Below are 22,990 nucleotides of genomic sequence, written 5' to 3'. Positions count from 1 at the left end.
GATGATCCCAATGGGATAGCTGCTCCTGGCAGGGGGATTTGTGAGAGACAGGAGGGTGGCTTAGGCTCTGTAACACCGGGGTGATGGAGAGGCCATCAGGGAATGCTGTTTCTCACAGCATAAGAGGCGAAGTTGGCTCAGCTACGAACCTCTTGGGGGTGCTCAGAAAGCCAAAGAACACTCAGGAATCTGAGCAAAGTGCTCTGCTCTGGGTTTCACTTGCTGCTGCTCCTGCTGGCACGTGCAGGGAGCTCTGCTAGACTGGCAAGGCGTGACTTGCTTTGATGGAAGCGTTACTGGTTTGTTCCTGTCACCAGAAAATCTTCTTGAAAGATTTCGTAACTCCCTTTGATGATTTTTCACCCGTTTTTCCCTGGTGTTAGAGTAAGACTCATTGGATTATGATTTCTGAGATACTCGACTTGAAAAAAAAAAGATAAGTGGTGTTTTTTTTTTCTTCCTCAGCAGAGAAGTTGATTTAATAAGAGAAAATGAACGTGAATGACTCTGCAAGTCTGTAATGGAGTTTGGGGGTGGCCAGTGCGTTTTTTCCAACCATTCACAGTTGTGTCTTAAATATTATTGGGAACTAATGAGGTACCAGATGATTGGGGGGGGAAAAAAAAAGGCAAGAATAATCCTGGTGATTACCATCTGGAGCGTTTAATTTCTCCCCCTAGTGAAATAACAGGACAGAAAAAAAAGGAAATAAATAAAATCAGTGATGGGGAATAGTTGAATAGAGCTCAGGTGGGCACCACTGCCAGCCTGGGCAGAGGGGGATTTGCTTGGAAGGGCCATGGGTCAGATCCCATGGGACACCGTGGCTGCAGGATGGATCCAAAGTGCTCCTCTCAGCTGACTTTGTGTTCCTCCTGCTCCTGTTTCTGACCTCTTTGGGACCTTTTCACCCTCCTGCTCCCAGTTTCATGCCCCATTTCATGAAGGTGCTGTTAGATCCCTTCCTCCAGGTCACTAATGAGAGTCCCAGTCCTCGTCCCAGGCCTGTGGCAGGAGCTGGATGGTGGTGGCAGCACATTTGATGTCCAGCCTTTGGCTGCTTTCAGGCCCAGCTGAGAGGCTGGCAGAGCCATTCTCCCTCACTGCCACATCTGGAAAGGCTCTGCCCTTCCCATGGCCACTGCCATCCTCAGGGAGCAATCCCAGCCAGGGACTTCTGTGGCTTCCCAGTTAGAGTCACAGACTGGTTTGGGTTGGAAGAGACCTTAAAGCTCATCCAGTGCCACCCCCTGCCATGGGCAGGGACACCTTCCACCAGCCCAGGTTGCTCCAAGCCCCGTCCAGCCTGGCCTTGGACACTTCCAGGGATCCAGGGGCAGCCACAGCTTCTCTGGGCAACCTGGGCCAGAACCTCCCCACCCTCCCAGCCAGCAATTCCTTCCAAATATCCCATCTATCCCTGCCCTCTGGACTGGGAAGCCGGTTCAGACTTCCCATGCTCCCTTTTCTGTCCCTTTGTCCCACAGACTTTTTTACCATCTCCCTTCCTGACCACTCCTTCGTTGTGCTGGGAGAGGCCACAGCCAGCGGCTCCTTTTTGGAGCTGTTTGTGACTCGTGGTCATCTCAGCCACTTCTTCCCCTCACCAGCCCCACCTTGTCCCTGGTGTCCCCAGCCCAAAGCCCCAGATCCAGCCTGTCCCCTGCAGCCCTTGCTTTTGCCAGGTGGCCTTGTCTGCTCCAAAGCTGCCTTTCCAACGTCACCGACCTTGGGCCCTGCTCGGGAGCTGTGTCCAGACTCCCTGGAGACACAGCGGGAGTGATGCCGTGGCACAGGCAGCCTGGAAAGCCATGGATTTGGCTGGATTTGCTGCTGGGCAGGAATGTTTTCTCACACCTTGCAAAGGGACAGGATGGGGTGGCTCAGACTGTCATGGCACTGAGTCCTCCCACGTTGAGAGTGTGGGTAATGGGAATGCAGGGTGCAGGAGACTCCCAGGCTCCCTAATCCTGGCAGCTGTGCAGCAGCAGCACAGAAGGGACCTGTGGCTCACCAGCAGATGTGGATTGAAGGAAAGGAGGAGCCCAGAGACCGACCAGTTGCTCCTGGGCTGATCTCATTGTCCGGATCCAGCCACGGTTTCCGTTCTCGTGCCGCGGAGCCGCAGAGCTCGTGCCCAGGACCCATTAAACTCACCCCGTGACCCCAAACTTCCAGGTCTGTGGATGCAGCCATCCCTGCCTGCCTCACCTGTTCTGCCAGTGCAGGGTGTTTGCAGCAGATGCTGCTCCAGCTGGGAGAGTTTTTGGGGCTGGACGCCCTGGCAGAGTCCGGCTCCCAGTGATTCCTGCCCTGTGCAGTCCCTGGGCCTCAGGGCAGGAGGGCCGAAGGAAGGGCCATTACTCATTTCCTGGACAGATCCAGGCCATGCCGTAAATCTCTCCAGCTCTCAGTGGTTTGGGGGCTATTTCTGTTGGAGGATCGTCACGTAGATTAAAGCCTTGAATCCCAGCCAGCCGTGGACCGGACACGGTCCCATGCACAGTCCTGCAGGGCTCAGCCCGGCATTCCATCTGCTCCTGGCAGGGCAGTCCCTGCCTGGGAGTGAGGGCTTGACCCTGGGCATGCAGAGTGTTCCTGCCCTTCCTTAGCCCTCACAGGCAGAGGGAACAGCCCGGGGATGTGGCTGCTCGTGTGGCTGCTCCACGCCGGAGCTCCACGCTGGAGCTGCACCGGCCCCCACGCCGGGGTGTGTGACCCCAGGCAGGTCTCTGGGGTGGGAACACGGGTCAGCTGTCCTCCCATTCCCAAAACTTTGGCACAAGGCCACAACTGCATCCTGTTGTCCGAGTACGAGGCGCTTTGGGAAGCCCCTGGCAGCCAGTCCCTGGCCTGAGGGGTGCTGGAGGAGCTGCTGGAGCTGCAGCCCGGGGGCCAGTCGGGCTGTTTGGGCCTCCAAGCTGGGATGCTGGGCATCCCATGGTGGGCAGAGCTCCAGCAACTGCACCATCAACAGCTTTACAGAGCCGGAATGAGGGCTTTTCCCTGTAAAATCCCAAGATGGGCAGCTGAGCCCCACGAGTCACATCCTGCTGGTGTCCAGCCTCCCCCGTGAGTCCCCCTGGCAGCTGGGGAAGGATCCAGGCAGGGATTCCAGAGGCACTGGTGCAGGTGTGGAGATGGGAGATCGTGGTTTCAAAGGGGGGGGACAGGGCTACTGGGACAGACTGGGGGCACTGGTGGTGGTGTGGAGGGAAGATCCAAGGAGCAGGGCAGGCTGCAGGAGCTGGGACAACCCATCCTGGGTGCTGTGTCCAGACCCTGTGCCCTGCACCCCGAGCCCTCTCGGGGTGAGCAGAGGGTCTGGGTGTCTGCACTCCTGGGACAGGTCCATGCTCTGCTGACAGGGTGAGGAAGGGTCCCTCCTGGATGGCTGGGGGACACTGCAGTGGGGACTGGGGAGGGCATGCAGTGACAACTGGCCCTTGGGGATCCCTCCATGGTGTGGAGCTTCTTGGAGAAGTCCCTGACCTGGGGATTCCCATGTAGTGTGGGGGTGGTCCTCTGCAAGACCCTCAACACAAGGATCCCGGTTGGGGGGCTGTCCCACAGTGCCCCTGCCATGAGGAACCCTGTGGGGTGGCTTTGGGACACTCCTGTGTGGTTGGTGGGGGGTTCCTGGGTGAGGGCCCCAAGATGGGAATCTCTGTGTGTGGGGAGTTAAGGGTCCTGCTGGAGGTCACTGTGGGCCGGGGTGGAGTGTGGGGGTCCCACCAGGTCCCCAAGTGGAGGTTGGGCATCCCCTGCTGGGGAATGGTCCTTGCTGGGGTCCCGCTGTGGGTTCTCAGCTGAGGTGCTTGTGTGCAGTGTGGGGGTCATCCCAGGGGATGATCCCTGCTGGGGGGGTTCCGTGGGGTCCCTGTGGGAATAACAGTGTGCAGCCTGGGGGTCCCATCCCATGGGATGATCCCTGCTGGGGGATGATCCCTGCTAAGGGAGTTTGTGGGGTCCCTGTGGGGATACTCATGTGCAGAGTGGGGGTCCACTCCCAGGCCCCTGCTGGGGAATGGTCACTCCTGGGAGATGATCCCTGCTGGGCAGGGGATGTGGGGTCCCTGTGGGGATGCCCATGTGCAGAGTGGGGGTCTGCTTTTGGGCTCCTCCCGGGGAATGGTCACTCCTGGGGGATGATCCCTTCTGGGTGGGTTCTGCGGGGTCCCTGTGGGGATGCCCAAGTGCAGAGTGGGGGGCTGCTTTCAGGCTCCTCCCGGGGAATGGTCACTCCTGGGGGATGATCCCTGCTGGGCAGGGGGTGTGGGGTCCCTGTGGGGATGCCCATGTGCACCACGGGGGTCTCCAGCCAGGGGTCCCCTCCCAGAGTGCCACTCCTGGGATGCCTGTGTGGGGGTCCCCTCCTGAGGGACGGTCCCTGCCGGGGGTTTTCGTGGGGTCCCTGCGGGGATGCCCATGTGCAGAGTGGGGGTTTGCTCCCAGTTTCTCCCGGGGAATGTTCCCTGCCGGGGGTTTCCGTGGGGTCCCTGTGGGGCTCTGCTTTCGGGCTCCTCCCGGGGAACGATCACTACTGGGGGATAACCCCTGCTGGGGGAGGGTTGTGGGGTCCCTCTGGGGATGCCCACGTGCACCACGGGGGTCTCCAGCCGGGGGTCCCCTCCCAGGATGCCCCTACCTGGGTACTCCGGGGTGGGTGTGTGTCCCAGCCGGGGATGCCCCGATGTGACGGCGTGTCCTTGCCCCCGCAGGGCCCCCGGGCGGGCTGTGAGCGCGGCCGGCGGTGGCGGTGGCGGTGCGGGTGCCGGCCGCCCGCCGCGCCGCACGGAGCATGCCTCTGAGCCCCGCCGGCAGCCAGCATGAGAGCCCCGACTCGCCGCCGCCGGAGCCGCTGCCGGAGCGCCAGCCCCGCGCCGCCGCCGCCGGGGAGCCGAGCGCCGGCCTGCGGGAGGAGACGCGGCTCGACCCGGCCCGGGGCCCCGCCGGGCCCCGCTCCCCCAAGCTGGCGGCCCCGGCGCGCATGGAGGAGCCCGCGCCCGGCGCCATCGTCGTCCGCATCGGCATCCCCGACCTGCAGCAGACGGTGAGTGCCCGACCGGCCGCGACCCGCACCTTGATGCGCATCCCCGGCGCTCCCGAGCCGCTCCCCCGACCCGCATCCCGAGCGGTGCCGGCCCCGCTCCGCCACGGCTCCCGCCCCGGCACCACCCGGCAAACTTCGCACCGCCGCGGGCGAGGGGCGACCGGCCACGGGCCCGGCGGGACGGGTCCCCATTGCCCCGCTCCCCCGTGCCGCTTCCCCGCTGTCCCGCTCTGCGCTGCCCCCGTCCCTGGTGCCCCCTTTCCGCTGCCCCAGCTCCCCACTGCCCCACTCCCCAGTGCCCCTTCCCCACTCCCCATTGCCCCTTCCCCCTTGCCCTGCTCCCCGGTGTCTCTATCCCCGCTGTCCCCATCCCCGGTGCCCCCGGTGTCCCCCTCCCGTTCCCCGCAGAGCCCGGCGCGGGCAGCCCTGGCGGCAGCGCTGCCTCCCCGGGGGGCTCCGGGGCCCCGGTGCGGCCGCAGCGCGGGGCCGTTCCCGCCGCCGTTCCCCGCACCGGCCGGGACCGGGCTGTGTCCCGCTCCCAGGGGGACGGCGGGGCTGGGAACGGCGAGCGGGTGCGGCTCAGGAGGCTCCAGCACCAGCCCGGGGCCGGTCCCAGAACTGCACCGGGATCGGCTCCAGCAGCAGCTGGGCCGGGCTGCGGGAGCTCGGGAGCCACAGCGCCGGGGTCTGACGGTGGCCCGTGTGCGCGGGCTGTGCCCGATGCCGCGGCCGTGGTGGTTCGTGGTTCGTGCGGTGGGTGCTGGGTGCTCTGCTGTGCCGGACGGTGGCACAGCGAGGTGCCATGTGCCGCGTCGTGGTGCCCGTGACACAGGTGGGACACGCTGGTGTGGCCTCCCAGGAGCACGGGTGTGACCCAGGGGGGCACAGGCTTGGTGGGGTGTTAGCCAGGGTGGCACATGTGCCACAGGGCGGGCAGAGGGCGGCGTGATGGGGGTCTGGCAGAGCTCAGTGATCCCCCCGGAGACGGGGGGTCACCTGGCATTGGGTGCTTTGTGGGGTGTAAGAGCTTGGGAACAGCCTGGTCAGTGCAGGGGAGGGTTTGGCTGAAGGGCTGCGGTGATGGTGGCCCTAATGAAGAGCCCTCATTAGAGGAGTACTGGGGGCAGTGGCTTGGTTGGCTGCGGGGCACAGGGAGCCTGTGCTCCAGGACGAGGCACTGCGGGCAGGAGAGGGGGAGCCCCTTTGGGGTGAGGGGAGGAAGGTGAGGCGACAGACTTGGGGCGAGCAGAGCGTTGCTGGGGGTGGAGAGGACTAAGGGGGGTGGGGTGGGTGAAAGCTCTCCTTTTTGTGGGAAGGAGCTCTCTTTTGGGGCCAGGCGTGGGGGTCCTGAGGAAGGGGTCGCGGCGGGGGACAGAGGGCTTGCTGGAGGCCAGCGATGCTGGGGCTGAGGGCCAAGCCTTGGGGCCGAGGTGCTGCTCGCAGGCACAGCTCTGCAGGCTGAGCTGCCGGCGCCGGGGAGCGGCAGAGACAGGCGAGGCAGCGCTGCCGCTGCTGTCGAAGAATCGGACAGACGCGCTGCTCTAGCGGGGACTGACCTTGTGCTGCAGGAAGGGCTTTACCTCCGCTCGCTCCCCCCCAGTCCCTGCTGGGGTTGCGAACGGGGGGCACGCGGGCTGCCCTGTGCCCTGAGCGCTGGGTTAGCCCAGCACATCAGCTCCTCCTCTGCCCCCCTGCGCACTCCCCTCCCTGGGCCGGTGCTCCGGGGGGTCTCATCCTGCTCCAGTCCTCACCCCCGATCCCGCAGCACGGTGGTCCGAGGGCTGTCGGGGAGGGCTCTGCCCGTGGCCCTGGTGTCCAGCTCTCTGCTTTGCTGTTCCCTGGGCACTGCCCCGCGCCTCCCGCCCCTGCCTTGCTTTGTTTTGGGAGTGTGCGTGGGCAGTGGAGGAAGCAGCGGTGACTCCTTTTCCCCTGGAGAGCAGCAGCCGGGCTGGGGGCATTTTGTGACCTCCCCCCCTCCCAACGACTCCTCTCTCTTAAGGGTCTTTTCCAACCTAAGGACCATCCTCAGAGTGAGTCAGAGCGATGCTGCTCAGATTTGCCAGACCGAAGCTCCCCCGAGGCAGCGGAGGGAATGGGGCACTTGAGGCAAAGCTGAGCATCTTTGCATGTGAACAGCAGGAATTTCCCTCCCACACCTCCCTTCCCCAGCGGTGCAACCTCCGTGGGCTGGGGGTGGGAGCTGCTGCGGAGACTGGGGGGTCTCAGCGGAGACTGGGGGGTCTCAGCGGGCTGTCCGGGCTGGGGGGGGTCCTTCCTCTCCCCTCAGCTGGTGGAGTTGGGGGCAGGAAGCCCTGTGGGTGCTGTGGGAAGCTCTGGGACCAGGGAAGCACTGTGGATGCTGGCAGGGGTCCCACTTAAATACAGGGAGGTTGGAAAAAACCCAGCTGGCTTAACAGCCCGTGGCCCTGAGAGCTGTGGTGCCCTGTGACCGGCCCCCAACTCCCCTCAGCTCCCCTGCACCATCCCTGTGCACCATTCCCTGCTCCAGGCACTCCCAGTGCTCATTCCTCACTCCATGAGCAGCCAGGCTTGGTCCCTGTCTGCAGGGTGACATCCAGGCAGGTGGGGCCTGCCCAGTGTGAAAAGGGACAAGGGGAAAAGGAGCCATTGAACCCATCCTGGCTCCTCCATGAGGAGCTCTGGGATGTGTTGGAGGATGTTTGCTGTGTTTTGGAGCAGCTCACAGGACAGATGCTCTGGAGCTGTGTGTGTCCCCTGCCTCTTCTTCCCCCCTTACGAGACACAGGGCCCTTGACCTCGCCCACCTGGAGAGCAGGGAGGATCCTAAACCTCTTCCCTGCTCCAGCAGGCCTGTGTGGTTCCAGCAAGGGGTTGGTGAGCACCAGCACTTCCACAGGTGCCTCTGGGGCTCTGGATCTGGCCCTGTATCCCCCTCCCTCACATGCCTGTGGAGCTCTGGATCTGGTCCTGTATCCCCCTCCCTCAGATACCTCTGGGGCTCTGGATCTGGCCCTGTATCCCTCTCCCATAGCTGCCTCTGGAGCTCTGGATCTGGCCCTGTATCCCCCTCCCTCAGATACCTCTGGAGCTCTGGATCTGGCCCTGTATCCCCCTCCCTCAGGTGCCTCTGGAGCTCTGGATCTGGCCCTGTATCCCCCTCCCTCAGGTGCCTCTGGATCTGTGGCTGATGTGCCATGGACTTTGCCATAGCAAAGTCTTCTTGAAGGTGGGAATTCTCTTTTGGGATTTTCAGGCACAGGGTGGACAGGCAGCTTTTCAGTACAAGTCAGACTCGGTTTGATGCCAGAGATCAGGACTTCAGCTGGGCAAGGTTCAGTTTATTAAGTTCACATCTTCTGTCAGGAGCCTCCAGGTGGGATTTTAGACTGTGAAGCAGCTGACTGACTTTTCAAGTGAAGTTTCCCAGCTCTCTTGGAGTCGTCTCCAAGCCTCTTTTAGGTTCCTTTACAACTCACTACCACTGTGTTTATTCATCCCAAGGCCTTTGAATTCACTGGTAATGGTTTCCTTTGTTAGAAGCAAATCTCCACCCAGGCTATGAGCTTGTCTCTGGGGGGGAAAAAAGAAGGCTGTCTCCTCCAGCACAGCCCTGTTTGTATTTGCACTTTTAGATTAAATGATCTGAGCCACCTGCACCTAATCCAAGCTCAAGGGAGAGGCTAAACTGCCCACATGTGTGCCAGCATCCTGATCAAATGCCACCTGGGGTATTTATACCCCCGAGTGCTGAGTGCCAGAGCTCTTTGCTGCTGGTCAGAGCTGCCTCAGGGAGCTGGAGTTTCCAAAACCTATGGAAGTGGTCACGGCCCCAAGCCTGCCAGAGTTCCAGGAGCGTTTGGACCATGCTCTCAGGTACACGGTGGGATTTTTGGGGTTGTTCTAACTCCTGTGGAGCCAGGAGTTAGATTCTGTGAACCCTTCCAGCTCAGGATATTCTGTGATTCCATGGGTGTGGGGTGGCTCTGCAGGTGATAGTGGCCATGGAATGTCCTGGTACTGTGGGAGGTGGGCAGTACTTGGCACAGTGCTGGCACACACTGCTTTGGTGCTGGTCACTAGGAGAGTCCCCTGCCCTGCATTGCTCCTGGAGGGTAACTCCACTGCTTAGATGGATATTTTTTCATGGAGCCCAAAATTTTCTGTCCCCTGTTCCCTCTCCCTGTGGCAACTGAGGCAGCCAAGGCAAATATTTAGGGAAAGGAAGGTACCACGAGACAGGTGCATCTTGTTGCTTCAGTTTTGGGCCCCTTCCTCCTCCCTTCCCCTTCCTCTGGGCCTGCCCAACCTGCTGGGGAGTCCACAGTGGTGGGATCCCCCCGGCTCCTGCTCTTCCCACCTGGACTGTGGGTGCTGTGCTCCTGCAAGCAGGTTTTGGGGGGGGTGGTGGGTGCAGGGAGGGTGGCTGCTCTGCTGGGAGCCTTGAGGTGGAGTGGGGTTGGGACAGGTGAGGTGGAAAAGCCAGAGGAGGAAGGACAGTGCGTGGGGATGCTGGGAATGTGGGCTCTGCTCCTCACTGGGAATGTGGGCTCTGCTCCTCACTGGGAATGTGGGCTCTGCTCCTCACTGGGAATGTGGGCTCTGCTCCTCACTGGGAATGTGGGCTCTGCTCCTCACTGGGAATGTGGGCTCTGCTCCTCACTGGGAATGTGGGCTCTGCTCCTCACTGGGAATGTGGGCTCTGCTCCTCACTGGGAATGTGGGCTCTGCTCCCCTCCAGTGCCCAGAGGGAGCTGCTGCCTCTCTTGCATCCATTTGGGTGCAGCTGTGGTGGTTTCAGGGCAGATCATTGGTCCCTGAACCAGCAGGATCAGTCACAGGGGGTTTGGGCAGGATTTGGTCTCCTCTGGGAAGGGGATGATGTTGAAGTGTGGCCTGTGAGTTGTGTTGCAGCCGGGAATGCCCGGGTGATGCTGAAGGATCCTCATCCTCTGGAAGGATGTCCTGTGGTGCCCAGGCAGGGGGGCTGGCATGTCTTTCCTGTGCTGGCATCTGTCCCACGGGAGGGCTCCTCCTCAGCACGTGGATTTGGGGATGTGTTTGGACCAGTGAGGGGTCCAAGGACTTGGAGATGTGGGACCACCCCACTCTGTGAGAGGCTGTTTTGAGGTCTCCACTGAGCCCAGAGCTTCCTTTCCTCTGGGGTGGAATTTTCCTTTCCCTCCGTGGCTGCAGAAAAGGCTCAGGTTAATATTCTGGCTTGTTATCTCCTTAATGCAAATGAAACAAGGGCCCAGAACCAGCACACAAAGCGTTGATTCTTCTGTTCAGCCGGGGGAAGCGAAGAAATAAATTTTCCTATTGTGAAAGAAATAGGCAGAGTTTTCCTGAACTTCTGTTGGTGGCTAACAGATGCTGTGGCTTGCCATTCCTTTGGGATTTGATTTGAATTCCACGTGCCACAAGCCCATGAGCAGTACAGACAGAGGTGCTGAGCTGTTGGAGCAAATTGATAAGGAAAGGGTGAATGAAACTATTTTGAGTGTTTGTTGTAGGGTAAAAATTGAATAGTAAAAATCAAAGTTGAGATCTGCTGGTATATATATATGTGCCTTAGAGAAATTGCTGTCCCCAATCCATGTTGATCCTGGGGTGGCTTCAGGTTCTGGCACAACAGGAGAGGCTTCCTGGGGCTGTGGGGGCAGCAGGGCTGGGGTAGGTGACGTGCAGGTTTTGGGTGGATCTACCCCATGTGTTATGAGTCACAGAGTCATGGAATGGTTTGGCTGGGAAGGGACCTTAAAGATCATCCCTGCACCCACAGGCAGGGACAACTTCCACTAGCCCAGGTTGCTCCAAGCCCTGTCCAACGTGGCCTTGGACAATTCCAGGGATGGGGCAGCCACAGCTTCTCTGGGCTGCTCCAGGGAACAGGTTCCAGTTCATACAGGGAAGGGCTGAGCTGTTCAAGATCCCTCCTCACCGGCAGCTGCTGCTGCACAGGGAATAGGAGAGGCTGTGTTGGATCAAAGGAGGAGGAAGGATCTCCTGGTCAGTGGTGGGGTCTGAGAGCAGTGCTGTGTGCTGGTGGGATGAAGGGCTGTGGGTGCTGAGCCCCCCGGGGCAGAGCCAGTGTGTTCCATGTGCAGCAGTGCCTGCAGTGCCACTCTCCTCTCTGGCTCCAGGGATCATCTCCCGCAGGATCCAACACTGGCTGGTGAATCCTGGAGGCTCCAGCTGCCCTTGTCTCTCAGAGCACTTTGGGGCTGGATTCTGGGAGTTCTCCCTCTCCATGGGCAGGGTGAGCTGTGTGCTGGGACTGAGCAGGGCCTGGGCAGGGGGGCTGCAGCCCAGGCTCTGGCACCATCCTGCTGCCTGCCCTCCTGTGCCAGGGAAGCTGTGGGGCAGGAGCTGGATCCCAGTGCAAGCCTCTGGCACTGTCCTGCTCCCTGCTTGGCTGTGCCAGGGAATCCGTGGTCTGGGAGCTCCACGTGCCCGCTGGCAGTGCTGTGCTGGTGTTCCCACACAGTGGCTTGTTCTGTATGGCAGGGAATGGATTTGCTTTGATAGCCTGGGCTCTGTAGACTCCCAAGACAGCAATTTATTTGGAGCTTGATAACCTGGAGCCTCCCTCCTCCCTATGGAGGAGCTGCTGGTCCACACCAGTGCTGGCCCCTGCACAGGGAGGGTGTGTGAGCCTGGGCAGAGGGAGGAGGAGATGGATGCACAGGAACCTGGGGCTCCTTTGAGTGCTGATGGAGCTTCTATGCCTCACCCACCTGCTCCTGCATCCATCCCACAGCTGCTGATCCTTTGGGAAGAGCCACTGCAGCCCAGCCTTTGGCTGCGTGTTGCTCTGTGGGAGGGGGTGGTGGAGACCCAGGATAAAATTATCCAAACCCACCCACAGGGTTTGAGCTGGTAGCCTAATTTTTAAGGAGACAGGAACATGCCCAAGCTAAGGTTTGTTTCTCTGGAATAGTTATGGATTTTTTTGGGTCTGTCACTAAACCACATTTGAAAGCTGATTCCCAAAGTTGTGCGGTGGAAACGAGCCGCAACCCCATTTGGAAAAAGTGGAAGGAAAAGGCAGAAAATCCAGAAATTATCCAAGCAGAGTGCAAAAGTTGTGCTCTCTGCCTGCAGCACTGGAGTCCTGCAAGGTGTCTGACCAAGCCTTGGGATGCATCCCATGGGAAGGTGCTTTCTGCAGCAGCCCTTTCCACGTGGCCACTTGCCCGGCCGTGGTTGTAATTAGGGAGCGCCCAGGCGCAGGTTTTCCATTTGCTTTTTCTGCTGGAAGCAGGGAAAAACTTGTTCCGAGGAATCACAGCTCAGCACATCGCATAAAAAATGTATATGTGGAGAGATAAGAGGCTCTTGCCTGAGTGGTGCTCAGGAAGCTGCCAAACTATCAGAGAGCTGGAACTTATCGGAACAGCTCGGAAAGATCTGGAGGAGCGGAGATGTGCAGCTGGGGACGCTTCCTCCCGGAGCTTTCCAGAGGTTTTTCTTCCCTGTTGTGCTCTGGCAACTCTTTCTTTTGCCCTTTAAATCGTGTTAAAGCCACACTGAGGAGCTGCTGTAGGTTAAAATAACATCCCTGTTGGATTTAACCGGCAGCAGCTCCCGGTGGTGGATGGAGCCCTGCCCAGGGGAGGCTGAGGGGGTTGTCCAGCTGAATTCCAGGTGTTTTCCCTGTGTTGTGGGCTCCTACTATTTAAATATACCCACCCACACCCCAATTCTCTTGTGAAGAGGGAATAGGCAGCTCAGCATCCTGTCCTTGCATTTTATCTTCTCCAAGGTGATTTCTAACTGGGGGCATTCCCAGTTTTCCTCTTGCTTTGCCACAGAGGTCTGTCCCCAAGGGCTGAGGGAGGAGACCAGGGTCCTGAGGCCATGTGGGAACGCTGCTGGTTGTGGCTTCCTCCAGGAGGATGAAGAGAAGGTGCCAACTCATGCAGGCACTGCTCCCTGTGCCCAGAGAGGGAAAGGAGCATGTGGGAAAGGGAGGGATGAGGAGAGCAAGGCTCACCCTGGCTCTATGGAGAAGGTAGCAGGGCTCACCCTGGCTCTATGGAGAAGGTAGCAGGGCTCACCCTGGCTCTATGGAGAAGGTAGCAGGGCTCACCCTGGCTCTATGGAGAAGGTAGCAGGGCTCACCCTGGCTCTATGGAGAAGGTAGCAGGGCTCACCCTGGCTCTATGGAGAAGGTAGCAGGGCTCACCCTGGCTCTATGGAGAAGGTAGCAAGGCTCACCCTGGCTCTATGTGGAGGTAGCAGGGCTCACCCTGGCTCTATGTGGAGGTAGCAGGGCTCACCCTGGCTCTATGTGGAGGTAGCAGGGCTCACCCTGGCTCTATGTGGAGGTAGCAGGGCTCACCCTGGCTCTATGGAGAAGGTAGCAGGGCTCACCCTGGCTCTATGGAGAAGGCAGCAGGGCTCACCCTGGCTCTATATGGGGAGGTGACTTCCTAGTGTGGCCACAAGCCAGGGTGCCAGCCCTCCACTCCTGGGCACACCAGCTCCTTGCCTCCATCCCAGGCTTCACCACTCACTGGTTTCCCAGTACCTCGTAGATCCTAAAAGTTCCTTTTTCTGTGCTCAGCTATGTCAGCACTGAGGGGGGAAAAAAAAAAACCCCAAACAGAAAATCAGGAGAACTTTATTGCTGCAAAGGGAAAATCTGGAGGTCGAGAATCGACCTGCGGAACGGCCTAAACCTGTGCCAAAAACTTTGATCCTTGGCCAAAGCATCTGCTTTCCACTGCAGTAAAAATCTTTAGCTGTCGATGGCTGCATTGGATTTTTCACCCCTTTTAGGGGGAGAATCAAACCACTTATGCACACGCTTTGAGATGCTTTTTGATTAGAGCTGCACATTGTTTTTTCCATCCCCTCCCGGATCAGACGGATCGCTCGCCCTGAATGAGGCAGCTGCTCCGCTTTTTTTTTTTTCCCCTTTCCTCATTCCCTGTGCAGCTCCATGGCTGGAAGCTGCTGCATGCGGCACAGAGCACGAATATTTTAAAGTCCTTTTGTGGCTTTTTTTTTTTTTGGTGTGCCCATTTTCCTAAATCAGATGTTTGAACGCCGTCAGCACCCAGGTGGTTGGATCTGGAGGGGAGCGGGTTCGGAGTCTCCCTGTAACCAACCACTCGGTGCAAATCAAACGAGTGATCCCAAAGAAATCCCCTGGTGAAAGGAGTTCAGGTACTAACTTAGCTTTTAGCCATGAATCCCTGAGGTTGGAAAAGCCCTCCCAGCCCATGGATCCACCCTGGGCCCCATCCCCACCTTGGCCCCCAGCCCAGAGCACTGAGTGCCACGGCCAGGCCTTCCTGGGACACCTCCAGGGATGGGCACTCCAAACCTCCCTGGGCAGCCCCTGCCAAGGCCTCACCACCCTTTCCACCAACAAATTCCTCCTCAGCCCCAACCTGACCCTCCCCTGGCCCAGCCTGAGGCCGTTTCCCCTTGGCCTGTCCCTTGTTCCCTGGCAGCAGAGCCCGACCCCCCCCGGCTCCCCCCTCCTGGCAGGGACTTGCAGAGCCAGAAGGTCCCCCCTGAGCCTCTTTTGCTCCAGGATGAGCCCCCCCAGCTCCCTCAGCCCCTCCTGCTGCTCCAGACCCTTCCCAGCTCCCTTCCCTTCCCTGCACACGCTCCAGCCCCTCCAGGTCTCTCCTGTCTGAGGGGCCCAAAACTGGGCACAGGATTTGAGGTTCCTCCCCAGTTCAAACCAGTGCAGGTGTTTCCTTCATCTGGGGCAGCTCAGCTCACCTGTGAACAGACCCCAGGGTGAGGAACCTCCAAAGAACCCGTTTTCCTCTTCCACTCCAGCTCTAAAAGGTGACTTCAAGAGGGCGAGAGCCACCAGCTCTGAGATCTTGAGGGCCACAAAGAAACAATTAATTGAAATAATTGTCATTAAAAATCCCTGTTATGTCTGTTGCTGGTGGGTGCAGGAGGTATTTTGGTTGCTCACACATGGCCTATGAATCCAGCACGGGTAGTTCAGATTAGTTTTCTTTAATTTTTTTAGCACTGAGAAAGATTTTAACATTTTAAGTGAACATATTTTAATGCCAATTTTATCTTAGCCCACTTTGGCTTAAATCACAAGTCAAAAACTACTCATCCCCTTATTAAGTACAAAATGTGCTCTTCCCTAAAATATTCGGGTGAAATTAAAAGATTGAATTTATATTTTACATTATAATTGCTTCAATAGATGCGTCCAGTCCTGGCGCACGTACTTGGGGGAAAAGCACTTTTGGTTGTGAAGTCTATTAAATTGCAAATTAATCTAACGCGATGGTTATGAATTGATCCGACTGGGGGCCTTTCTTTAGGAAAATAGCTCCGGCCCAAGCCATTGCAAAACAACCCCCGGCCCCGATGATTTGCATCCAGGTTTTTTGTGGGTTTTTTTCCGCCGGCTGATTTCTCGTGGTTAAAATTGGCGATCGCTTCGACTTCACTCAAACCCGCTCGGCTTTATTGTGCCCGGAGCGGGGGAAGCTCCGGGTGAGCTCCGGGTCACCGCGCAGGGTCCCCATTGTTTTGGGGACTGGCGGGTTCAGCCGAGGCATCCTTTGGGACGGGCTGGGTGAAGTGTTTAATGAGTCGTTTTGAATAAGTGGGGTTGATTTGCATAAAACTGCTCAAAGTCGGCTTGAAGAAAGCCACTTGAGTACGTGTGGGGGTGCAGCTGAGGGTGCTCCAGGCTTCCTCTGGTTTAGGGCTGGAAAAGGAAGGGCAGGATGCTCTGGGAGGGGTGGGATCTGCCTGATTCTGGGACAGTCGGGAGCCCAGGGACCTTCCTCGGGGCATCTGTGACAGCCCAGAGGAGCCCGTGGGTCTTGGCGACCGGCTCGGGTGGCTCAGAGCCTGCCTTAGAGTCCCAGAATCAGCCGGGTTGGGACCTCCGAGATCATCCAGTCCAACCCTTGATCCAACCCCGCCGTGGTTCCCAGCCCATGGCACTGATGCCACATCCAGTCTGTCCTTAAACACCTCCAGGGATGGAGAATCCACCCCTTCCCTGGGCAGCCCATTCCAATGGCTGACTACCCTTTCTATAAAGAATTTCTTCCTAATATCCAACCTGACCCGCCTTTGCTCTCCTGTTAATTGTTTCCTCGTGGAATTGCTCCGACGAGACTCGAACGTGGCCCTGAGCGATGAGATCCGTGTCACCATCGTGTACCTCGATGTGTTCGGAGGTTGCACCTTTTTCCCTCCGCTCTGACACCGCCGGCACAGTGCCCTGGGCACTCCTGGCACGGGGGGGCAGTGGGTGAAGCCCCCACGGCCGCTCTGTGGGTCGGTGCCGAGCGTTTCCAGCCGTCCTGGCACCCCCTTTGTCGTGTTTCGCCGGGACAGGGTTGAAGTGATTGTTGGAGCTGAGCATTCACGTCTTATCTCTCTGGTCTTATCTCTCCTGTCTCCCGGAGCGCTTGGCTGTAAAGTGGGTGTTAAGATGCCATCACTGAGAGGTGCCTCTGCCCCAATTAAGGTGCAAATGAGACCCATGTGCCAGAGTCAATAGAATGGATTTTATTTAAAATTGAATGTGAGGTGGGGATTGAAAGAAATGGAAAAGAGGGGGACCAAGAGAGATCAAGCAGAAGATCCTCACCACCCACGAATCCGGCAGCATCCCGTTGGTCCCTCACCCTGGGCTTCTGGGTGGTGGGGAGTCCCAAGGTCGTTCAAAACTTCTCACTTTTATCCCTCTTTTTAAATTTAGAAAGATGGCATAAGCTCAGGGAGCAAAGAAACAAGGAAGAATTTATTCGGCGTGCCGGGTCTTTCTCTCACCAAATTTCTGGGGGAAAAAAACCCTTTGGGTTTAAATCTTATACATTTTGTAGTTTCACAAAATCCCACCCTTTTCCAGATAAGTTTAATATATTCATTTTTGCCTGAAAAGGTTTCTTTTCTCTGACCCTTCTTTCCAGTTGGCCACTGGGACATCCTCTGTCAAAAATGATGGATCTCCCTTTGTTCTTAGCCCAAAGAAAGAAGAGAAACCCCTGCGTACAAAATTTCTCACGTGGCCCCGAAATATTTTTAATTTTTAGGAGTTTTTGTATTTCCCTTATCCGGCTGAAAAAGTCCCTGATACCCAGTCCCAGTCTGGGACTTGAATATCTTACAACTTTGCCATACACCTATGAAACCCCATATTTTTTGTTTCTCATAAGAGTGTTTATCTCATCAACCTGGGTTGTGCTTTTGCTCCCCTGACTCCTGTGCTGGGATGGGTGTCAGGAATGGGCTCAGCTCAGGGTTGGGCTCTGCCCAGTCGGCTTCACGGACCAAAGAGGAAATTTTCCTTGCTGTTGGCTTTTTCTACTTAAAAAGAGAAAACTTGGGAAGTCTCCACTGCCAGACTGTCCAGCTGCTAAACTTTTTCCATCCCAGCAGCCAACTTTTGGGGTGGAAGGTGTCGGAGGTGCCACCACAACCACAGGGGTGGATGAGACATGAGGAACCTGGTGGGGTTGGGGGCCAGGAGACCAGGAGATTGTGTGTGGCTCTGTGGGGTGTGGGGAGGATGTAACTGCTCCTGAGGTGGCTGGAGGAAAACCTGGAGTGAGCAAGGCCTGAGGGATTTGGTTTTCCTCAGGCTGAGGATGAGCGTTCCTCCCGTTTCTCTGAGCTCTGCCAGGTGCAGACCTGCAGTGCCAGAGCTTTTTGTAGCTCAGAGGTGATCAAAGCAGCTCAAGGTGGATCTCCTTGATCTGCTTTGGGAGCTGAAGGTTTGTTTGTGGCCAACACAGGGTGGATTTCACTGATCCTTGGAGGGAAAGCACTTGGAAAATGTTCTACCCTGTGCTCGTGGGGCCCTGTGTGTGGTGAGGAGCTTGTGAGCAGGCCCAAGCTTGGGTTGGCACTTAGTTTTTTGGAAAGAAGACACGAGGGCGCAGCCCTCCCTCTCTTTCCTTGTGCTTAGAGGGCAAAGTGAACGTAATTGAGCCATAATTCACAGTTACTGGAAAGAAAGCACAGGCCCCAGTATGAGATGTGGTGTTGGAGCTTTATATTACAGCTCTCTCTAGGGAAGATTATTTTTATTAAAATCGGGGTTGGTGGAAAATTCTGAGATGAGCTTCATTTTTTAATGTTTGGTTCTCTGTGGATCAGCCCAAAAAGAGGCCTCCTGCAGTCTCCAGCTGCCAAGCCATTGCCATCCCAGTGCCTGGCACCGCTGGCACAGGGTGCCCGACATGCTGAAGGTGCCCAGATAGGAAATCTTTGGTGGAAAAAAAAAAACTCCACATAAGTGATTGGAAGTTTGGAGCAAAAATGAGCAGTTCTGCAGGCTCACTTCTTCACAGAACCTCTGTCAGGTGTTTGGGTGTGAGGGGAAAACGTGTGAGGATGGATCTGGAAGTGCCAGGAGAGGAAGAGCCTCTGCCTGTAGGGATTTGTTGGAACTAAGTGATCCTTAAGGTTCCTTCCAGCCCAAATCATTCTGTGGTTCTGTGTGCTGTGGGAGTAACATCTCCTGTACACACAGGGATGGTGATTCCACCACTGCCCTGGGCAGCTGTGCCAGGGCTGGACAACTCTTTCTGTGAAGAAATTTTTCCATTATCCAACCTGACCCTCCCCTGGCCCAGCCTGAGGCCGTTTCCCCTTGGCCTGTCCCTTGTTCCCTGACAGCAGAGCCCGACCCCCCCTGGCTCCCCCCTCCTGGCAGGGACTTGCAGAGCCAGAAGGTCCCCCCTGAGCCTCCTTTGCTCCAGGCTGAGCCCCCCCAGCTCCCTCAGCCCCTCCTGCTGCTCCAGCCCCTTTCCTGTACATCCTCATCCAGTTGACCTTGTCCCATTGATCCAGCATGTCCAGATCCCTCTGCAGAGCCTCCTGTGGCTGACACAAGCTCTGACCTGACTGGAGCTCCTGCCTGGTCATGTGGTGCCTTCAGGGACCTCGGGAGTGTCCCTGGATTTTTAAATTACCTCTGAAAAGTTTCCTGCTGTGCCTTCGAGCCGTTCCTGTGCTCGTGGCTTGGTGGTGACTGTTGCTGAGCCTGGATCTGATCTGCTGATGGATCACTGCTGGTTTATCTGAGTGCTGGGGGTTGTTACTGCTGGATCAGCTCCACAATCCCACCCAACTGGAAATGCTGCACTGGAGCATCTCTGTTGTGAGGAGAAGCTGGGGGAGCTGGGGCTGTTCAGCCTCAAGAGAAGACACTGAGAGGGGCCCTCAGCCATGTGTGTCAGGGGCAGAGGAGGGACCAGGCTCTGCTGGGGGGGCCCAACAATGGCACAAGAGGAATGGGCAGGAACTGATGCCCAGGAAGTTCCAGCTGGACAGGAGGAAGAACTTTTTTGCTGTGCAGTGACCCAACCCCGAACAGGCTGCCCAGAGGGGGTGGAGTCTCCTCCCTGGGGATATTCCAGACCCCTCTGGACACAATCCTGTGCCCTGTGATCTGGGATGGCCCTGCTTGAGCAGGGGGGTGGGACCAGACGTGCCCCACTGTGGTTCCTTCCAACCTGACCCACCCTGGGATTCTGTGCTTGTGCAGGTTCAGCCTCAGGTCCCCGAGTGCTGTTCCCCCCTCCCTCAGGGAGTTATTGGAGTTGTACTGCTGGATTTGCAGGGTAACCTTTCATTAAGCACACGCTGTCGGGGCTCTTTGTTGCCCACGTCTCGCAGGGACTCGGAGCAATACGTGCTGTTCCCTTTCAGACCACTGTTTTCTCAGGCCTGGGGAGGTGACTCATGATGTTTTCTCCGTGGGTTTTGCAGGAAAAGCGGGACCTGTGAGTGCAGAGAGGGGCTGTCCACGGGCTCAGCCCAAACTCCCCTCCCCACCGCGCTTTTCAGTGCCTACCCTGGCTCTAAATTGTGTTTTTGCTTTCCCCAGCACTCCTCAGCCTACAGTTAAGGGTTTGTGAATCATATACCATAGAAATGAATGTCTACGCGAGTGCTGGAGGAACATAATTGAAATTATTTCTTTCTTAGTGTCGTGCAGGGACAAAACACAGGATGAGAAGTTAACAGAAAATGGATTTAAGAGGGAGGAATTTGGTTCAATGATGTGAAGTCAGTGAAGTGGGTTTAGTAAGGTGAAGTGCCGGGTCCTGCACTTGGGTAACAACCCCATGGAACGTACCAGGCTGGGGCAGAGGGGCTGGAAAGCTGGAAAAGGCCCTGGGGGTGCTGGTGGCAGCGGCTGGACGTGAGCCCAGCTGTGCCCAGGGGGGCAGGAGGCCAATGGCCCCGGGGCTGTGGCAACCCCAGCGTGGGCACAGGCCCAGGGCAGGGATTGTCCCTGTGCTGGGAACTGGGGAGGCCCCCCTGGAATCCTGGGGCAGTTCTGGGCCCTCAGACAGGAGAGACCTGGAGGGGCTGGAGCGTGTGCAGGGAAGGGAAGGGAGCTGGGAAGGGTCTGGAGCAGCAGGAGGGGCTGAGGGAGCTGGGGGGGCTCATCCTGGAGCAAAGGAGGCTCAGGGGGGACCTTCTGGCTCTGCAAGTCCCTGACAGGAGGGGGGAGCCGGGGGGGTCGGGCTGTGCTGCCAGGGAACAAGGGACAGGCCAAGGGGAAACAGCCTCAGGCTGTGCCAGGGGAGGGTCAAATTGGGGCTGAGGAGGAATTTGTTGGTGGAAAGGGTGGTGAGGCCTTGGCAGGGGCTGCCCAGGGAGGTTTGGAGTGCCCATCCCTGGAGGTGTCCCAGGAAGGCCTGACCATGGCACTCAGTGCTCTGGGCTGGGGGACAAGGTGGGCATCGGTCAAACTGAGCACCAAAGTGGTTTCCAAAGATCTTTCCAACCCCTCTGCCCCCTGTAGCACTGCAGGGGGTTGGTGTGACCCAAGGACAACACCCAGCACTTCTCATTGAACCATGGGGCAGCTCGGGTGCTCTCTGCCCTGACAGCAAACACTCCCCAGCTCCTGGGCTCCTGAATTGCAGAGGATTTATCCCCAGAATGGCCTGTGGGGAGTCACCACTCGTGAGGGAACAACATGGTTCTGGTTCACCCAAATCCTCTCTCATGGTGGGAGAGCCCCGAGTGTCAACAGGGGCTTTGTGTGAGGAGAAACCGATGTGAAATCCCAGATTACAGGGCACAGGTTTGGGATATCTCTTGCATTTACATTTTTCCCCCTTTCAGCTGCAGGAAGCCGAGTTTCCTGCCTGGCAGGAACCCGCAGGTTACTCACTTGGGGCACTTTCTGACGCAGAGATCTTGATCTGCAATTTATACTTTTGGTTCCCGGATTAGTTTACTCATTCAAAATTTCAAAGCTTGTCCTGCCACCCACCCCTCGTTCTCTGTGGGGACCTGGTGGTGTGGGGACCACGCTTTCAGCTGCTTGTTTCTTTTGAAGAGGAGCCCAGAATGTTTAAGCACGTTTGAGATAAAAACATCTCTTTGATGTCAGAGATTCTCCTGCTTCATCTCCAGCCTGCTCCTTTCTTCTTTCAGAAAGTCAATGGATCCATAAACTTATATTTGCAAACTGCGTAGCAGAAAGTTTCTGGTGTTGTTTTTCAGCTTGGCTTTGGTTTGCCAGCAGTTTTTTGAGCTCCTTTCATCCTTTTTGCTACTTTTCTGATCCTGAAGTGTCCCAACATTATTGTGTCGTCTTAAACTCGTTCACTTGAGTCGTGCCTTTGCATTGTAGCCCCAAATCCAAGAACCAAATCAACTGAAAAATCCAGTAAACATCTCCCCAGCCTAACTTGTCACATTGGGACTTACTCCTCATGCCACATATCCCGAGAAAGCAGGTTATTATTTGCCTTTGTGAGATCACATCGTGGTTTACTGCTGTGTTCTCTTGTCACAGAATCGTGGAATCCTGGAATGGTTTGGGTGGGAAGGGACCTTAAAGCCCATCCAGTGCCACCCCCTGCCATGGCAGGGACACCTTCCACCAGCCCAGGATGCTCCAAGCCCTGTCCAACCTGGCCTTGGACACTTCCAGGGATCCAGGGGCAGCCACAGCTTCTCTGGGCGACCTGTGCTGTCTGTACAAGGTTTTAGCCCCATGCTGTGTTTGTAAGGGAGTTTGTAGAGCTTGGTTTGGGTTCTGCAGAATGATCCACCTTCATCCTCCAGTGTCTCCTCTGGGCACTTGCAGTGCTCCCCTGGGAGAACCACTTCCCTCTCTATGTGTGCAAAGGAGGGCCAGTGGGACAGGGAGGTTTAGAGGACCCGACAAAGCAGAGGAAGGTGGAAATGAGGAGCAAAACTCTGCTGCTTTCCTGCTCCTTGGGCTGCCTTGGCATCCAGACCTGGATGTGCACTGAGTGAGATTCCCTATCCCAGGCTGTAAGGACTGGATCCCAGTCCTGGAGCCACTTAGGGGTCCTGTCAGCACACTGGTGTCTCCTGGTGGCGTTTGGCTCTGTGTGTAGAGATGTTCCTCTCTCCTTATCTCCAGCTCCAAGTGCCTCACACCCCTTCAGTGAAGCAGGGCCCCTCCCTGCCTTTGGAATAAAGGGACCTTGGTGCTTGGAATGCCCCTTGTGCAGTGGGATGGAGCTTTGCAGAACTGCCCTCAGAGGATCCCGAGCAGCTCTGGGCTCGCCCAGCTCGGTGTTGGTGGAGGGGATGAGGCAGTGCTACCCTTCCTCCCATGCCCGTTGTCTCCAGGGAGCACCAGCAGGAATTTCTTGCTGGAAAAAGGTGGTCAGGCCTTGGAAGGGGCTGTCGAGGGAGGTGGTGGAGTCCCCACCCCAAGGAAGGACTGGACGTGGCACTCAGTGCCAAGGTGGGGATGGGGCACAGGCCGGACTTGGAGGCTTTTCCAAGCTCAGTGATTCTGGAATTCTGTTCCCTGCGGGTGTTACCAGTGACTGGAACTGAGTGGAGTTTCTTCCCGCTGCTATTGCTTGTTTATGGAGGCACAGATTAATTTAGGGACCGGTGCTCCCAGGGAGGCTGAACCGGAGCTGGATGGGGGTCATTTCTCTCCCCTTCCCTGTGTGTTTTTCCACAACAATTCTTTTTCTCTCCCCT

At 57.3% G+C, this 22,990-nt stretch overlaps 1 protein-coding gene across 1 annotated transcript in view; it reads left to right on the top strand.

The window, feature by feature from the left end:
- The first annotated feature begins 4,838 nt into the window (after positions 1 to 4,838).
- Positions 4,839 to 22,990, top strand: part of SHANK3 (SH3 and multiple ankyrin repeat domains 3) — a 242,417-nt gene continuing 224,265 nt past the window's right edge. The window contains 1 exon segment of the mRNA XM_032688085.1: positions 4,839 to 5,053. Within this exon segment, the coding sequence (XP_032543976.1) occupies positions 4,991 to 5,053 (63 nt within the window). The 5' untranslated portion in view covers positions 4,839 to 4,990.

This window comes from Chiroxiphia lanceolata, chromosome 5 (assembly GCF_009829145.1).
Source record: "Chiroxiphia lanceolata isolate bChiLan1 chromosome 5, bChiLan1.pri, whole genome shotgun sequence".
NCBI lineage: Eukaryota > Metazoa > Chordata > Aves > Passeriformes > Pipridae > Chiroxiphia > Chiroxiphia lanceolata.
Note: the sequence above shows the minus strand (reverse complement) of the source record. Positions and strands in the feature narration are given on the sequence as shown.